Source organism: Thamnophis sirtalis, unplaced genomic scaffold, assembly GCF_051295495.1.
Source record: "Thamnophis sirtalis isolate CommonGarterSnake01/CBP01778 unplaced genomic scaffold, rThaSir2_p1.2 scaffold_6, whole genome shotgun sequence".
NCBI lineage: Eukaryota > Metazoa > Chordata > Lepidosauria > Squamata > Natricidae > Thamnophis > Thamnophis sirtalis.
The window spans coordinates 14,040,499-14,056,501 of record NW_028261386.1 but is presented as its reverse complement, the minus strand read 5'-3'; the positions used below and the strand labels follow the sequence as shown (position 1 = coordinate 14,056,501).

The 16,003-nt window shown below is 41.7% G+C and overlaps 1 protein-coding gene across 5 annotated transcripts in view; it reads left to right on the top strand.

Moving 5' to 3' along the window:
• CUX1 (cut like homeobox 1) overlaps positions 1-16,003 on the top strand; it is a 358,739-nt gene that overhangs the window by 312,718 nt on the left and 30,018 nt on the right. For 4 of the 5 annotated variants that reach the window (XM_087717238.1, XM_087717242.1, XM_087717240.1 and 1 more), the window contains one exon: positions 1,223-3,166. The exons of the other annotated variant lie outside the window; for it this stretch is intronic. In XM_087717238.1, coding sequence (XP_087573364.1) covers positions 1,223-1,931 — 709 coding nt within the window. In that variant the 3' untranslated portion in view covers positions 1,932-3,166. Of the gene's footprint in view, positions 1-1,222; positions 3,167-16,003 lie in introns of those variants that run through there. 5 annotated transcript variants of the gene reach the window in all.

Below are 16,003 nucleotides of genomic sequence, written 5' to 3'. Positions count from 1 at the left end.
CACATGTATACTATTACATAACTAACATCATATTATATTGTTAAATGTTTACATCAGTTCATCTTACCATTAACTCCCCAAAACAATTATTGACTCTTCTGCTCTCCATACACCATATTTGTACCCTATCCATCACTTTCTTCTCCCTCTCTTCTCCTCCTCCCTACTTCTTTTCTTCCCTCTGTGGTCCTTCTCTACTTCCCCTTCCTTTCCCCTTTCCCCTCCTTCTTTCTCTCCTCCTCTTCCCCCCTCTCCTATCCCTCTCTTCTTCCCACACCTCTCTACTTCGCAAACTTCCTCTCATTTACTACGTGTATTTCAGCCTCTGAGCAAGCTCCATTTTATGTTGATGGTATTTATAATTCCTTTTCAATATACATATTTGATTTTAATATATATCTTCCTCCTCCTTTTTTTAAAAGAAAAAAGTATACATATATAATAATTGTATTTTAAACCCACCCCCCAAAGCCTATTTTTGGCTGAGATGTAGACCTGGTTACGATTCCCAGCTATTCTCATCATTATATTTATATAGTTATGCATCCTTACATACCCCAAATTTGTAGTTCTGTCTTTATAATCTCAATAGTTTCCCATTGTAAGTATACTTCATGTTCCCTCTCCATTTTTCCATATCTTAACTTAGCTTACCCTTAATTGTCTTTAAATAACAATCCTTACAGTTCAACGTTCATTACAATTCCATTAATCTACTACATAGAATAACAAGCAGTACACATCTCACTTTGTTCATCAGTTCTATATGTGTCCATATTTTATATATTTTAACCTATACTTAATTGTCCTTCCATTAAGCCCTGGGGGGCTGCAAGTGGTCCTAGCAAACTCCTTTTTTGGCTGGGACGGCCTCCTGCAGCCCTCTGTAACAAAAATGGAGCCCCCCTCCCCTCTGAGTTCAATTTCTGCTAACAAAGGGCTGCGTGATGTCATCGTGGCTCTAAACAGAGCTCAGGAGGGCCCTCCCGAGCTCTGTTTTCGCTGGCAGGGGCACAGTGGCCCGGAGTTTTGCTGTTTCCCCGCGGGCCAGATGTAAGCACCCCATGATCCAGATCCAGTGTTGAGTTTGACACCCCTGTTGTGTAATGATGATAGAATCATCCCCAATTCGCCCATGTAATGTTCTTGGAGGAAGTGCCAGGCGCAACTACCGTTAGCTGCAACCAGTGATGACACTCCTTTCTTGCAATGTTTCTTTTAGGTCACGTATTCGTCGGGAGCTGTTTATTGAAGAAATCCAAGCTGGGGGCCAGAGCCAGGCTGGGTCGAGTGACTCTCCTTCAGCTAGAAGCAACCGGGCAGTTCACAGCTCCGAAGGAGACAGTTGTGATGGGGTGGACACGGAAGGCCCATCGGATACAAAACAAGGCAGCCTGGAAGCAGATGAGTACAGCAATGCAACCATGAAGTCTCAGGGAGGGCGAGCAGCGTCAGCTTTCGAAGCAGGGGAAGAGGCACTGCGAGACGCCGGATCTTCGGAGAAAACGGAGACATTCCAGTTGGGAATGGAGAGCTTGGAAGACACAGATGACGAGGGAAGGCTCAAAGCACCGCGTCAGGGTTCTCCACTGAGCTCTCAACATTCAGGAGAAACTCTGGAGGCCAGGCCCAACTGTGCTCCAGAAGAGGATGCCTCTACCTCAGTCCTTGCAGGGCAGAGCTCCTGCAAGCCCAGGGGAGAAAGTGTGGAGAAAGTGCCCATTGTGCCAAGTACCAGTTCCACGCTGGCCATCACCAGCTCTCAGAAATCCAACTCACTCAAGAGCTTGTTCAGCTTTTCTGAGGCAGCATGCTCCAAGAACACACGGGACAACACTTTGAGGAAAAAGAAGGCAGCAAATTTGAACAGTATAATCCACCGTTTGGAGAAGGCTGCGAGTCGAGAGGAGCCCGTTGAATGGGAGTTTTGAGATTAAGCTCACCCAGCTCCACAGAGCTGGGAAAGTTAAAACTTGGACCTCTGTCGGTTTCTATTGTGTCCCGCACTTACCGCCCTGCAGGCCACGGGGCAAAAAATGCCATAGGCCAAGGTGCATATAGAGAACAAAAGGAGTGTTTTAAGCCCAGTTTTATGTTTGTGTTTTCAAGGAAGAAAACTGAAACTTGTCCAGCTTTTTGTACCCTGAAGTGTTTCTATTAATTGCCCTAAAGTGATTTCCACAGTTTCTGGGGAAGAAAAAAAAACTCATACAGCTTTTGCCTTCTGCCCTCCTCTTTGGTGTGGGCTTTAAAACAAAAATATATATACAAACAAGAAAAAAAAATTAAACCCACATATTTAAAAGGGGGGCTTTTTATCAGCCATCTAATGGCTAAACAGAGCGATAATAATACACTATTATCTTCTTTAACCAGGAAAACAAAAAGATGGGAGGGGAGATTTTTTGAGATTAAAAAAAAAAGTTGTTTTGTAGCTCTTCAGTTGCCACTAAGAGATTGCACAGTCAACCTGACTCTAAACACACTAGTTTGAATTCCTAAATATTTTCAAGAAAGAGTATTGTTTGAAACTTGGGGTTTAAAAAAAAACGCATTTACTCCATGTATTTTTTAAACAGACAGAAAAAAAAGACACATCAGGAAAACATCTTAATTTGTGGTAGCTGACTTCAGTGTTTTTCTTGTAAAGTGGAATAGAAAATTGACTTGTAGTGCACATTGTTTCATAGCTTTAACTGATTCTAGTCTCTTTGTTGGCTGGAATTTGTTTAATACACTCCATTTTAGGCCAAATCAGGACAGGAAAAAAAAGAAGAAGAAAAATTCTGAAATCTAGGTATTTTATAATCTGCTTTTTAACCTCTAACCACAAAGCACGCGGATCAGACCTCATTCTGGGAGGTGTGGGAGACAGCTTGGAAGAGGGATGTACTTGATCGGTTCAGATTAAATTGCATTATGCCAGCCTTGCCAACACGTCCATATAAGTTACTAGTCCTCAACACCACCTGATTGCACATGCCGCATTAATCATTAACCCATGTGACCTGTAAGGAAAAAACACACACCAGCTTTTTGAAAGAAAAAAAAGAAATTACATGGACACCTGGAAACACTCCTTAACACACGCCAAGCAATTAGGCGGGTGGCATAATGGTTATATGCTACACAAAATACAGTGTGTGGCTTTGGGTTGTTTTTTTTTTTTTGTTTTTTTTTACGGAGAGCGGTTGGTTGGCAAGAAAGATTAACCTGGCATCAGTTTCAAAAAGAGTGTGGTGGTACAATGAGAAGCCTTACCCAACAAGATGAGTTTCCATCATTCATAGCTGGCAATAGTTTGTAGGACAATTTTACTGGGGCCCATTATTTTAGTACAATCTGGGGCTTAGCAATCAGCCATTGTACTATTCTGGTCTCACCTACTCCAGAAAATAAGGGCAACGTTTTCAGCCTCTTTGGAGTATGATTAAGCACCCCTGAATGATTACCCATGGCATATACTGGTTACCAAAAGGGAGTGGGGCCGAGAAGAAGAGTACATAACCCTCGATTATCACAGCCTCAAACCGCAGAATGGCTAACCAAAGCACACGACAGGAACTGTTCTCCTCTCCCAAAATAATTCAGCTCTTCCTGTTATTTTATGACAGCCGCAGGGCCGATCAAAGTACAGAATCGATTTTCCAAATTGTCTCTAGCTCCTCCTGTTGTCTATGTGTATATGCGTGAGCATAGAAGTGTATGGAGAAATGAGTGCGCGTATGTGTGTGTGTGCATGTGTGCAATTTTATACGTTGGTATTTTCTTACGTACTTGTGCACGCTTAGAGTGCATTACTGCCACCTTTTTTCAATAAGCTGTTTTATCAGTTATGGCTTCTACAGATTCGCTGGTTTAGATTCCTTTATTGCCATATCTTTAAAACTAACAATAGATTATTTTGGTGTGTATGTATGGGTATGAATGTGTGTGTGTGTGCGCGTATATATCTATATATATACACACACACATACACATACACACACATACATGGATATAATTATTATTTTTTTTGGCTTATTTATAGGTGCTGTATTTTATTATCTGATTACTAGGAAAGGACGAAAGGGGCAAATATTCTTTAGAGGGATAGACTGCCGGCAGTATTGGGTTTAATTTACAAGATGTAGTTGTCAAACTGTATATTATTGACAGATTTTTTTTTTGATTTTTTTTGGAGGGCCGTATTGTGTATCATGGAAAACTGCTTAGGTCAACATCTTTTGATGACACTTTAATGGTGCATTCATGACTTATGTTCTAATTAATATTTACTTTATGATATTGTGGGAGGGGAGGGGGAAGAAACATTCTGACTTTAAAAGATATATTCCCAATATTACACCTCAATGTAGTTGTATTAATTGGTCACTAAGTCTGTTTTGGGGAGGGGACAGTACTGTAAAATGTGAAATCACCTTCCCTGTGTACTCTTTTTCTTTATTTAAAAAAAAAAAACAGAAATTAGGTTTTTAATCATGTCTTCAATATGCAACAGCAGCACTTAATTCAAGTCTTCACAAAATTAAGAGTTCAGTAGCTTTAACAACAGCAACAACAACAAAAATGCCTTTTCATGGTCCAGAACAAAAGCTCTAGGAGGCTGGAAGGCAGGTTTGCTTTTCCCACTTTTTTTTCCTATTCATTTTATAGTTTCTTGGCTGTTTGGGGGATATGAAATGTTATCTTTAAGTTGCACAAAGAGCATTCTGACTTGAAGGTGCAAATCTGCACATATACAGTATAAGCAAAATTAGGGACAGATTCTGGCTTGAGAATCAATAATGGGACAGTCACACTTTCCCTTTAGAACAGCTTTCCCAGAGCTTGGCAACTTGAAAGTATGTGGACTTCAGCTCCCAGAATTCTCCATTCAGCATATTGTCTGGGGAATTATGGGAGTTGAAGTCTACACATCTACAAGTGGCCAAGCTTGAGAAATGCTGTTTTAGAGCTCCTTGAGATCTTAAGGCCTGCTGCTGAGGGCATTTCTTTTTGGCTTGGGCAGGATCTTTCTAGAAAATTGACTTTAGAATGCTTCTGAGAGCTGCCACCCATGGACAGTTACAGTATGTGACATGGCTTCAAATGAAAGGCCTGCCTTCCACATACAATCCCCACTTCCTTTGCAAAACCGGAAGCAGCTCTTCATTGTCCGACCAGATTTAAAAAACACTTGCGTTGCTTCACTTCCATTAGGTTTTAGCTTCCCAGCAAGCACAGGATTTGTTTTTAGCCTTCCAGTGTCTGCATGTTTCTTTAGGCAACGGAGCAATATCCCAGTTCTGGTTTATTTCTCTTCTTCTTAAATATTTCCCAATGTGTTCAGTTCAGTTAGCCATTGAAGTTAAGACCTCCCTTGTCCCTCAGTTTCATTCTATCAACATCCTGGGTGCCTCTTCTCCATAACGCATGGAGAGATATCACTAATGTGACACAGGGCAGCCCAGCACTTGGGGTTCTGCCATTTGCCCTAATAAGCAATATTTAAGTGCCTTGGGAAAAAATAATATTCTCCTGTCTTTCATGTGCTTTCCCATCCGGATATGCTTGGATTTTAGCAAAGAAATTTACAAATTCGGATTGACCCCCCCCTCTTTTCAAGTTGGGTAGTGCTTCCTGCCAAAGCAACGTGGTATTGATTCACTCTTCCCCAAGGGGAAAGCCTGCTGAAGAACTTGTGGCTTATTGCAACCAATAATGGTCGCAGAGTTTAAGCCAGCTAGATCTAACGAAAGGTGATACTGCTCTGCCCATAGCTGCACATTCAATTTAGGAAGTTTTGGGAGATTTAATTAATTTGGCACTTTAATCATATTTGGGCTCTCTTGATCATTTCTGCTTGAAAAGAGAGGTTGTAATTGAGGGAACCTGGGTGGCCAACATTTCTCAAAAATCCATATATAATAATCAAGGATGCCATTAGTTATCCCAGTGTTGGTATTCCTGGTTTGACTACCATCTTGGCCTAGCATAGTATAACACTACTTCCTTTGGGTAGATTTAGCTCTATTGGAGATTTCTACCGTACTGAGTTAATGACCAGATTTGGTAGCTTGCCTGATGCCATGTTTTCTGACTGAGGTTCAGGAGATTTTGGAGGAGGGTGCCGTTTGAGAGAGTTTTCTTTGTGTCTCTCTGAAAAGATTTAGCTTCTGATCCTGATGTTCTTCAGCTATTGATTGGCAGTGACTGTGAGTTGTAGTCCCAATACTTCTTGAAGTTTGGATGGCGGGAGGCTATTTGATGCCTCGCACAAGAGAACTATAATTAAGAAGGAAGCAACATTCTTTAAATGTATATTTTCTGACTCTGTCCCTTAAATTGTAGAAGTACATCACCCAGTTAAAATTATCGGCTGGAGATTTACTCTACTTAAAGCAACCACCCAGACCCTTCTCAATCTTCTCTTGTTAGCTATTGAGGAAGGATTTGTGCTTAGGTGCCTGCCCTGTTGCCCACTGTAGTCTCACTGCCCATTTGGTCCACTGTCCACTGGTGAAGATTGACACTTTAGTCCGGTGGCAACTTAAATCACTCCTCCCTTCCACATATATACAACCCTTTTCAAACTAATGGATAGGGTTGACTGCATTTCTAACTAGACTTTCTGCCCCCTGGTTCATGAGTTAAGTTATGTTGATTGGTTAGTTGGGACAGGATTGTTGTTTTTCCCGCCTTATTTTGTGCAGACCCAGCCAGTGGTGGTTGATTAAGTAAACCATTTTGAAACAACCCACGGCGTGGCATAATGTGCAATCTCTTTCTGTATTTTTGAAGACTCTTGGTGTGTATCCATCTATCTTCCAGACACTCAAGAAATAGGGTTTTTTTTATAGATTCATCCAGAAAACGCTTCTTTTACCAAGGACTCTTGATGAGAATATCTGGAACACTAGTCAGTTTTCCTTAAAAAGCAGCCATGCCTTCTACCTATCCTGCAGTGCTATACACTCCATTCAGGGAAAGCTGTAACCCTGCCTAGCACCCCAGCTGAAACCAATCCTCTGTCCCAGAAAATACCCAGAATCCTCAGCAGCATGCTGTCTGCCATTCCATGGCTGACAAGCAGTTGTATTTCTGCCATAGATAATGTGGAGACTGCAGCTCATGAGCTTTGCTCATCTGGTTCCCACTAGAGATTTCTATTAATTTCACAGCCCTCTTTTGAAGCCCAGTTTAGCCACAGGGTTTCAGTCAGTTGTGAATAGATGGTTCACCTTTCACTTGGCCTACAAGGGGCAGAGCAGAGACCAGTTGGAATAGCCAGGGAGTAGCCCCCCAGCTTTCCTGTTCCAAAGAGACTTTTTGTCAGCTAATTTCAGTCTTCAAGCAACAAGGGGAATGACTGAGCAACCTTCCTCTCAACACTGTCACCAAGATAGGTACTTTATTCCCATATTGCTCTGTTTCCCTCTGAGGTGGGATTATTGTAATGCAGCATTCAGCCAGCCTTGAGTAGAGGCAATAACAGGAGCTTTGGATTTCTTAAGAGTTTATTTGAAATAGGAAAATTACAAGCTGCATTGAATTGAACTTACAATTAAATTGTCACAGGAGCATCAGCGCCCCTTTGGGGATAATTTGAGTTCTTCCTATACTCTCTGGTGCCAGAAAGTAGTTGACATAAATGCATTTATCTGAAGAGGGAAGGAAATTAGCTGGCAGTCTTGAGAGGCCAAACTGACTTACTGACTCATAAGGAGACACTTCAGCTTGTCCTTTCAATCATTAAGCTCAGCAGAGGAGAACAATTATGTACAATGACTTTGCTTTCATGATACTTGCCAACCACATTTTGCTCTAGCATATTGTATGAAAACACTCCATGGATTTTATTTATAGTTCTGTGTGTTATGCAACCCTCCAAAATGGAGTTAATTCTGTAAAACACACTTTATGGCAAATGTTGGGCAGGTATAGGCTTATATTTTGATTATGGAGAACAAGAAGGATAGTGTTGGAAAGCTGGAGTCATATTTGTACAGAATTATCCAAATCAATTGAATTCTCACTTACAAGCTATGATTATTAAACCTGGCTGCAAAATCTCCAGACAACCAACAAAAGCAGTTCAAAATCACTTGGTTGAGTTGGGTGGCTACAGAAAATAAGTAAGAACTTGTGTATCTCTGCTGCCATCTAGAAATCATCTGGATTTTTGTAGTCCGTGTATGGGAGCCTTAGTACCAAATGTTCAGTTAACTGTGCTTTTCTAGTCTCTGACTGAAAAGCCAGTGGTGCCACTGTATTCCAAGCTAAACCTTTACAAAAGAAACTGCGGATATTACATTTCAATTTGCTATTTCAGTATGTAGAAATGCTGCCAATTAAAATAAAGCAATAATTTGTGGTTTTGACAGGTAGCAGAGCACTGTTATTTTAAGCATTGTGATGTGTTTGGATGTAAGAATAGTTTAAAATAAATCCTTAAATATGCAGCTCCAAATAAGAACTGAGAAAGCCACATTTAAAAAAAAAACAGTTCTAGGACATTGGTAGAACAGAAATTCAGATACCATAGTTGAAGTGCCTCGGCGACTCAAGATCAGCATTTTCCCAAACTTGCCGTCTTCCAGATGTAGGGAGGACTGATAACTGCAATTCCAACATATTTAGAAGATGCCCTTTTGGAGAAGGCTGTTTAAAATGAGTTTTTTTGCTTTCCTTATGTACCAGTCATTTCCAAAATCAGAGAGATGAGTCTTAAAGATCTAGTGAAGCCTTCATGTACAACCTTTTGGTGAAAGTCAGCATGCCTTAGAAAACTGTAGTTGGCTACTGCTGTGTTTTCAAGGGGATTCCCAAGTTCCATTTCCCGATACTTTTTGTACAGGCTTTTAAAAGTAACCAAGTGAACCAATCAATCCTACTTTTGTGAAAGCACATTTGAAGGCAAATGTTTAGTATTAATTCAGCTAGGTGAAGAGACCACCACCAAAAAGTTAGCAAAATTATACAGACACTCTGTTTGGTTCCCAGATGGCTAATTCCACTGAAAATAGAGATTTTGATCAGTTAATTTGCTGAGATGCTTGCAGAAATTCTTGAAGTTGTTTTTTTAAAAAAAAAAAAACTTATTTTAAACATTTGGCTCCTGCTGTGGGCAATGATGAGTACTGTTAGATTGCAATCTAGAGTCAGTTCTGAGTGTGTGGCCAAATAGGGGCCAGATTCATCCAGGTTCGGACTGTTTGTGTTCAGGTTCTTTATGAAACATTGCCAAGGAGCCTGGGTGGGCTTCAAAATTTTTAGCAAGGGGTTCTCTGCCCAGTTGCTGGGTGGGCGTGGCCATGGTAGGTGTGGCCTAGTTGGCCTCCTGCACCACAGTAGGTGTGTTTCTCCGCCTCCCCAGGCTCCAGAGGGTTCTTTTGAGCCTCTGAGAGAGTGAAAATGGTCTCCCCAGGCTCTGGAGGCTGGAAATGCGAGCCTCCGGGAGGGCGAAAATGGCCTCCCCAGGCTCCAGAGGCCGAAACGCTCGGGTAAGCCCATTTTTCACCCTCCCCGAGCTTCTGTGCACACCCTGCACTTACCTGCATCCAAAACAGATAGGGTGGGGCCAGCCAGGAGTAAGATTAGGGGGTCCTCCAAACTGCACAGAATCTTAGCTAGAAGTTATCCTGAACCCATGCAAACCCCCAGCAGCCCACCCCTGCCATGGAGGCATCTTTTTTTCAAAATGGGATTTCCACACATACAGTGGTACCTCAGTGCTCATCATTAATTGGTCCTGGGAGGTGTGATGAGTACCAAAAATGATGAGTACCAAACAGATTTTTCCCATAAGGAATAATATAGTGAGTCACAAGGCAGCCGACACCGACAGGTTCTAGCTTGTAGATTGAGTACCAAGCCAACAATGAGTATCGGGACGAAATGTTCGCATCAAATAATTTGAGTATCAAGTTTGCTGGATTTCAAAGCAGTTGAGCACCAAGCTACCACTGTGCATGCAGTGCTTGTTTTTGTCTGAATCCGCCTTCCTCAATTGTACACTCCCAGGTATGATGAGAATTGTATCCCAAAATCTGAAGGATCCTAAGTTGGGCCAGGCTTTTTGAAGTGTGCATTTAGACTTGCAGGTACCATAGTTTCCAGGGCAAGGAAACATAAGATAAATATAACTTGTCAAAAGGGTTTTCTTTCTACTGAAGAGTGTGTGTGTTATTTTCCATTATAATGGCGTTAGCATAGTGAAAAGTGAATATAGATAGCAATAAAATACCCAAGGATGGCTTTTATACCCCAAGGTCCAATCTTCCCACTGACTGGACAAAATATCCATTAATGGCAGTGTGCTAGTCCCCAGCCAGGGTGTCTAAAGTTGCAACTTTAAGACTTGTGGACTTCAATTCCCAGACTTCCCAGCGTGCTTGAAGTCCAACAGTCTTAAAGTTGCCAAGGCTGAGCACTCCTGGTTTACAGTAATATCTTTTAAACTAGAATCGGTGTCAGTCCAATCCCAGATAGCAAAGCCAACCATATTGAGTTGGAACCATGTAGAAAGGTGTCTTCCATTAACAAAACAGATATTCTGTATTGTATAACAGAGCACTATAAATATAAAAATCCAAAAGTGAAAATGTTTATAGAAGCAAATCTCCAACAAGCAAGGATGTCAAATCTGTTACAGCCCCTGCATTGCTGAAGTGTAGGCATTCATAGATAGATGCTATTCTTTTTCTTCCTCCTCACTTTCTCAGACTGTGAACTGAGCCCGCCAGTCCGTTAAGGCTTTATTGAATACTCCCATGTCAGCATTTTTCATCTTGGCATTCCTGCAGCAGTTGCATGGTTCACGAGGACTACGATTCCCAAAATTCTAGGCATCAGGACGGATCATCCCAGCACAAGTTCTAGGGGCTCCAGGATTTGAGAGGCTGCCCACGCTCAGGTGCGCTGAATATCTGACAGAGCTAGATTGTAGCAATTGTCCCCATCAGGGAGCAGAGTGCTTCCTTGGACTACCTCTATCTGCTATACTAGCAGAATAATGTAACTCTTCTTAATTTCTGCTATTCGTTTTTCTCTCTTCTTTTTCACAGTTTCCTGTTTTCTGCTGCTTTATAGTGCATCCATCACTAATCTCCTTGTTCTTTTGGGTTTTTTTGTTTTGAAAAAAAAAAGATGCGTGGAACAATCTTCTGAAGTAAAGCAGAGTGAAAATCTCACCCACTTCTTTTAATGACAAAAAAGCTTCCTGAGACAATTCCCGGGTAAAATGCAGGGAAGGTCCAGGGAAAATAAGATCCTCAACATAGACTGACTGTGGCCTCATTTTCTTTGGGGTGGTGGTGGTATCTACAACATCGGGAAGCCTCTCTGGTAAATAGGATGCAAATTAGCTTCAAACGATTTATCAGTAGCTTGATTTTCAGTCCAGTGGAAATAGCTTTGGTTTATGACGACACAATATAGAAAGACTAGGGGTGGGTGTCTTAATACAGCAATTTATTTTCGGTTGTTTTGTTTGCATCATAGATGATTTTTGTACATTACTTGTTTGCATGGCATCTTTCCTTTATTGGCCTTGCTCTGCTGTAAAGATATATAATTTGTCTTGGTTTAATTCCAACTGCAGGTCCATTTAGCCGGTAGATAGACACACACACCCGGTTATCCAGGGTGAGATACTGGATAAGGGGACCTAAAGGGTACCAATGCTGTGTCACTTATCCAAGAGTAAGCCCCATTAAAATCAGAAGGGCTAACTAAGAAGTCAACATGAATAAGACAGCAATATCAACCTTAGGACTACAAAATTGTTCGTTTGAAAGCTTGTGATCAGACTACCTGGCCAAGCATTGATTTTTCAGCCCTCAGTCAGCCTAGTAGACCTCAAAAGTGTTCTGGAATCTTTAAAAAAAAAAAGGCTCCCCAAATGCACTGAACATAGGCAATACTTTAGGCAGAATGTCATAAACTGATACCATGTGCTAAGTAATAAATTAATATATTGACTAAATCAAAAGAAATTATACTACTCTTCCTTTATCCTTAGTGGGGGGGGGGGGAACCAGGTTCAACAATGATGATCTTTAATGTTCATTTGACTGCGCAGCTCTTGAATTCAAAAGTAGAACTGTATTCCGGGCATAATACAGGACAAAACTGCAATCCCTTGAAATAGCCACATGTTTTTGTGAGATTGTCTTGCTGCTTTCCTACACCAGCCTCTCTTACATTAGCAGCTTGTTGCTCTGCTGAACACCCATAGTCTTCAACCACAAAGATATTCTAGACAGTTCTAATTACAGTTACAACTTGTTGGTGATCAGACACACTAGATAATCAATAGAAAAACTGCAGGAATATTAATTGAAACTTTTTTGGATGTTATTGTACCTCACTGCCCATCGTCATTGAGCATTGTATCTATTGAGTCATGTTCTTTGGGCTTGATGGAGATTGGAGTCCCAAAAGCTTTTGAAGGGGCCCTGTTATCCTCAAATTGATCATCTATCCTTTTATTGCTTGTTAAAGGATTACAGTAATGGAACCAGGTGCCTAGATCATCCCTTTTTCTCCCAAAAGGAAAGAATCTGTGATTTCCAGAGATCAAAGGTTTGCTTTAGCTAATTTGAGCATTAGATCTAAGATACATCCTATTTCCTCTGTGTAACTCTAGGCGAGCTGAGCTGGAATCAGCACCCCTTGTTTTCATACTTTAAATGATAGAATTGCTTATAAAATGAATAAAAGTTAATTGAATGAGCTTGTTCCCTTGTTCTTCAAAAGTAAGGGAGGATCACTGTTAATTTTGGGCATACTAAAGTGTAAACCATCTGTTGTTTGGCACATGGTGGCCAAAAGAAGATTCGTGCCACAACCACTTAGCATTGGTTTCCTTGGGAGAAAACGATGCGCTCATAACATGGGTCTTTGCTTTAGACTTTCTTCCTAGGCATTGTGCATTTATGTCCATCAGAGTCCAATGTGGACCTTTATAATTTAAAAAAAACATGGGTCATGGCACATGCCCACTTCTGAGGCAAGGAGTTTGGCTTTACAGTTGTCCCAAACTTTGTCTCTTATACTCTTCTCCTTTTGTCCCTTCAGCTTGTCACATCTTCCTCAATTTTCATTCTGTTCCATACTTTCAGGCAACTTTTTGTAGACGTTCTTGACAAAACCGGAAGGGTTTTCTGCTTGCCTACTTGCCCATCCCAACTTCATTTCCACTCCCTAAATCATCTTTATCCGTTCTCTTTGGCTTCTAGACCAGCCGCTCTTCACAGAGCTCCAATCGATAAACAAGAGAGGCACTTAGAGTGATGGTGGTCAAATTATAATTTGCTAGCCCTCCTCCACTCACACCGACACCTTGGAGTACGCATTGTACACTGCGCATTGCAGAATTCCTTTTCCTGATAATTATGCAGTAGTATTGCTAGATAAGCCCCATGGCAGCAACCTAATCATCATCCACATCCAGAGAATAGCCTCTTGTCTACCAAAGCATTCCTGGGTCTTTCAAATTGGAGCACTCAAGAGAAGCTCATTCCAGTTTAACTGGGACTTCTTCAAACAGAACAAATGCCTCGCCTTTCCTGTCCCATTTAGCACTTACAAGGGATTTGATTTTCATTCAACTGTCTCTCAAGCGTATGTTTAATGGTAAAGCATAATGACCCTTAATATAGTTGTTCTTTTGCCCCCAATAGTCTTGGCTGCAGAGTCTCCATGGACGCTCTCTTCCGACTTCGTTCGTCTGCATAAATCGCAAATGCACTGCGGACATGAGTTTCAGTCAAGACCCCATAGACTCTTGTATATCTGGGTTGTTTGTAAATATGTATTTTTTAAAAACAAAAAAAAATTATTTAAAGATATTTTGAGCTGAAGAGTTTCAAAGGGTAGAAAAAATGGGGGCACGGATGGATGCATGAGAATCCAAGGCAGAATTATGACATGTTTGAAGGGCTCTCAGCCTCCTTGAGCCTAAGGAGTGAATCCATGAACAGGCATTTTTTTTTCCCTTTCCCAAAACGTATTAGGATTGCAAATAATAATAATAATAATACTTCCCTCTGAAAGACGGCTTTCCTCTACCAAGACTGCTCTGAAGCCTCTGTTTGCAAGTTGTCTTTTTTTTTGCATGACTTTTGAAAACCCCCATGATACTAGCCATGAGGTTGCCTGGCAGCATGGGCCCATACTACAGTACGTTAGTGGCATTCATTGAGTGACATCTCCTAGTTTTCTCCTCTTTGTCCTAAGAGTTCTGCATTCACTGCTTGTTGACTCTCAGCTAGACTCTGGTGCAGCAATGGCAAGCCATCCAGTGCTGGGGATTACAGTTCCCACAATAGCCATTGCTTGTGCTATCGGGTCTGATGGATATTGGTCTCCAAAGCATTGGGAGGGCATGTGGTTGCCTGTCCTTGGGCATGGCAGTGTTCAACTAGTCCCCATGGTGATCTGAGGTGCAGACTGACGGTTTTTCAAGGCGGCACCTCAATCTGTTTTGGGATTTGTTAGTAAATTATCTTTTGGAAAGGGACAGTGAGAGAGGGTAGCAGGATTTAAACCATAGAACCATGATGGCAAACCTATGGCATACTTGCCAGAGGTGGCACACAGAGCCCTCTCTGTGGTTCTGCGCGCTGTCACCAGTGGCTCTTCTGGTTTCCGACGCTAGTCTTTGCGGGCACCTGAAAATGCCCCCCAAACAGCCAAAAAACAGTCCAGTTTTGGGGCTGTTTGGGGGGGGGCAAAAATGGCTCGAAAAACGGCCTGAAACAGCCCCCCAAATGCCCAAAAAACAGGTATGCGCGCACCGGCCAGCTGGTCTTCGGATTTCTGGCGCTCCAGCACCCGCACATGGGCATCCATTCTTGTTTGGGCACTCGGTGCTGAAAAGGTTCGACATCACTGCCTTAGAAGCAAAAATAACTCAGAAATAATATAGATCTCAAAGCGACCATTTGTATGTCTTTCTTCTCACCGTGGTAGTTTCATCCTTTGGTGGTGTTATGTGCACCACTCTGCCTAATGATTAGCTGGCCCTCAAAGTTCTTTGCACACTTAACAGCGATGTGCGTGGGGAAGGTGAGAACTTTTAGGAAGGAAAAGAGATTGAATTATTTATCAGTATAGGGAGAAAAGGAATGGTACAGTGTGGAATTCTTCTACGTGAAGGTAATGTAATATAGGTAGTCCTCAACTTACAACAGTTCGTTTAGTGACTGAAGTTACAACAGCAAAAGTGATTTATAATTATTTTTCACACTTAACGACCATTGCTGCATCCCCGTAATCAAAATTCGGATGCTTGGCAACTGACTCATATTAGTGACGGTTGCAGTGACTCCGGGGTGGGGTGGGGGGAGGCATGTGGATCATTTTTTCCAACCTTCTGACAAGCAAAGTCAGTGGGGGAGCCAGATTCACTTAGCAACTGCTGCAATTCGCTTAACAACTGTGGCAGGAAAAGTCATAAAGTGGGTCCAAAGCCCCTTAGCCAATGTGTTCACCGAGCAAGAGAAATTTTGGGCTCAACCGTGGTCGTAAGTCGAGGACTACCTGTTCTGAAGAGAGGCAGCAGCTTATGGGGAAAAATAGAAAAAAGTTGAAAAGTCCTTTTAAAAAAAAAAAAAGCAAACAATAAAAGATCCATTTAGGTGACACATCTCATGTGTCAGATGCTGCCATGCTCTGAGAAGTGAGAAATAAAATGGTCTTTGGGGCAAATGGCCCTGGTGGAAGCATCCATTTCTGGCATGCTGGTGCTCCATTTTCCCAACAGGAAAACTAGCCCACTAGTCACCCATCATCCACATCCTGTCAGACAGTTGGAACCTGGAGAAAACAATGAGGGGTGGAGGAAAGAAGCTTTTTTTTTTTTTTACAAAAGAAAGATTTTATTGTGAAAGTTTTTTTTTTAATTTCTCTCTGAATAGTCTATGCATTTCCAATTTTGAAAGCCGTTTTCTGCTGATCTTCCCGTCCCCCCCCCTCTGCCCCAGTCTCCCTCCCTCTCCCCTCCAAAAAAATCAGG